This window comes from Camellia sinensis, chromosome 1, assembly GCF_055761805.1.
Source record: "Camellia sinensis isolate YWXY chromosome 1, ASM5576180v1, whole genome shotgun sequence".
NCBI lineage: Eukaryota > Viridiplantae > Streptophyta > Magnoliopsida > Ericales > Theaceae > Camellia > Camellia sinensis.
In genome coordinates this window covers 187,317,622-187,319,834 of record NC_138961.1, presented here as the reverse complement: position 1 = coordinate 187,319,834, position 2,213 = coordinate 187,317,622, and the positions used below count along the sequence as shown (strand labels likewise).

General features: G+C 32.4%; 1 protein-coding gene across 1 annotated transcript; it reads left to right on the top strand.

Annotated features, from left to right (window-relative positions):
• The first annotated feature begins 648 nt into the window (after positions 1–648).
• On the top strand, positions 649–2,011 carry LOC114293616 (putative germin-like protein 2-1). The gene is made up of 2 exons (XM_028237734.2): positions 649–955; positions 1,297–2,011. Exons 1-2 carry the CDS (start codon positions 832–834, stop codon positions 1,845–1,847), a joined length of 675 nt encoding a protein of 224 aa, XP_028093535.2. The 5' UTR covers positions 649–831; the 3' UTR covers positions 1,848–2,011.
• Positions 2,012–2,213: the final 202 nt, after the last annotated feature.

The following is a 2,213-nucleotide window of genomic DNA, read 5'->3' as shown; positions in this document are numbered from 1 at the left end:
TCAATTTTAAGTTCTCTATTTAGATAAAATTGTAATCTAATATAACCAATAACAAATAATTCTACATCATTTTTTTTTTTGAACAGAATAATTCTACATCAATTTATATTGTAATTTTATTCCAACTAATCAATACATTAGTTGCAATTGTTTGAAAGGAAGGTGACAGAAGATTACACAGTTGAGAATTTATTCATAAATATGTCCATATAGTTTGTCTCTTGTATCAATTTAGACTTTACACTTTTAGTTTCATTAATTTGTTTGTTTGAATTTTCATATTAATTCATCAAATTGATAACGCTTTTTAGAAATTGAATGAAGATTATAGAACAAATCAGTAGAGTTTGGCATCCAATTTAAAATGATCTACTCTTTTTTGAGAAGACCATTTTCGAATTTCTATCTAATTTTTTTTAACTAATATTATTAATTAAACTAAATTGATACAACGTGCAAAATTCATACAATTAAAATGACAGAGATTGAATTAACACAAGATGCAAATTACAAACACCATAGGTATAATTTCCCTAAAAACTTATACTAGAAGATAGGATTAGATAGTTGAAATAGTCCATCATATTAGATAGGAAAAAAGTCAATAGAAGCAATTAAAAAAATAAATTAGAAATGGGTGCAGTTGTTGAAGAACCGTTCTTGGTTCATCCTTGAAAGAAGACTTGGTATTGTTTAAAACGTAATGACAAAGTGAAATAATCTGATCTATCTATATCTATAAATACCGTCTCTTTGCCATGCTAGATATCCGTCACCCTCCTCTCAAGAAATTGCAATTAGGCATAGAAATTTCAATTTGCTTCAATTAAAATGGCAACTCACTTTTTCCTTGTAACCATAGCCATCATGGCCTTGGCTTCCACACTTGCCTCTGCTTCTGACCCAAGTCCTTTACAAGATTTCTGTGTTGCTGTCAATGAATCCAAATCTGCTGGTATACTATATGCTCATCTTTATCTCCTAACTTTGTGCCTTTCAAATTATATATTTGATGTCATTTTGGTATCCACATTTTAATTGTGTCAATGTTGTTTTCAAAGTATTAAATGTGTATTAAGTTGTATTGCTCGACATAACCAATATTTGTTTGGTCCCTAAAATATACAATGTTTCATTTTGATCCTTAATATTTTAATTATATCAATTTTATAGAGTTAGTTTTCATATTCTTAGATGTCATCATGTAACATTTTTGAATTTTTTTTAGTTTGTTTAACATTTTATTTCTTTCACCCAACAATTATTGAAACATATATCCATTTCCTTTTCATGTAGTTTTTGTGAATGGAAAATTCTGCAATGACCCAAAGCTCGCCAAAGCCGACGACTTCTTCTTTTCAGGCCTCCTTACTCCCCGAAATACATCAAACCCAGTTGGATCAACTGTCACTCCCGTAAACGTCATGCAAATCCCAGGCCTGAACACTCTTGGCATCTCCTTAGCTCGCATCGACTTTGCACCTTACGGCCTTAACCCACCCCACACACACCCTCGAGGAACTGAGATCCTCGTGGTCTTGGAGGGTACCCTCTATGTCGGTTTCGTAACCTCCAATCCAGAAAATCGTCTTTTCACCAAGGTCTTGTACCCAGGAGACGTTTTTGTATTCCCAGAAGGTCTCATTCACTTCCAGTTTAATGAGGGAAAGACTAATGCAGTGGCTATTTCTGGTCTGAGCAGCCAAAACCCTGGTGTTATTACCATTGCGAATGCGGTGTTTGGGTCAAATCCAAAGATTTCTGATGATGTTCTTGCCAAGGCATTCCAAGTAGACAAGAAGGTGGTGGACTATCTTCAAGCCCAGTTTTGGTGGCCCAACAACTAAAGAAAAAAATGAAGAATAGAATCCATTGAACTGTTATTTGTTACACTTTAAACATATATAATTTAATATCGCATAAATAAGGGGTTGGTTATTGATGGTTTCCTTACAACTCTTTTTTGTATGATTTTATAATAACGAAGATTTTTAAATTGTTCCCTCTCTCATATAATGATGACACTCTTGATTTTTTCAGTCTCCCATATTGATTTGTAAGAGATAGCAATGATGTATGTTTAATGATTGACATGAATGTTACCTGGCTCACTAGAAATTCGATCTTCTCTTAATATATCAAAAATGGTAAGGTCAACTTAAAATAATTCTACTCTATTAATGATGATGAGGATTATATGTCACCTAAAAATT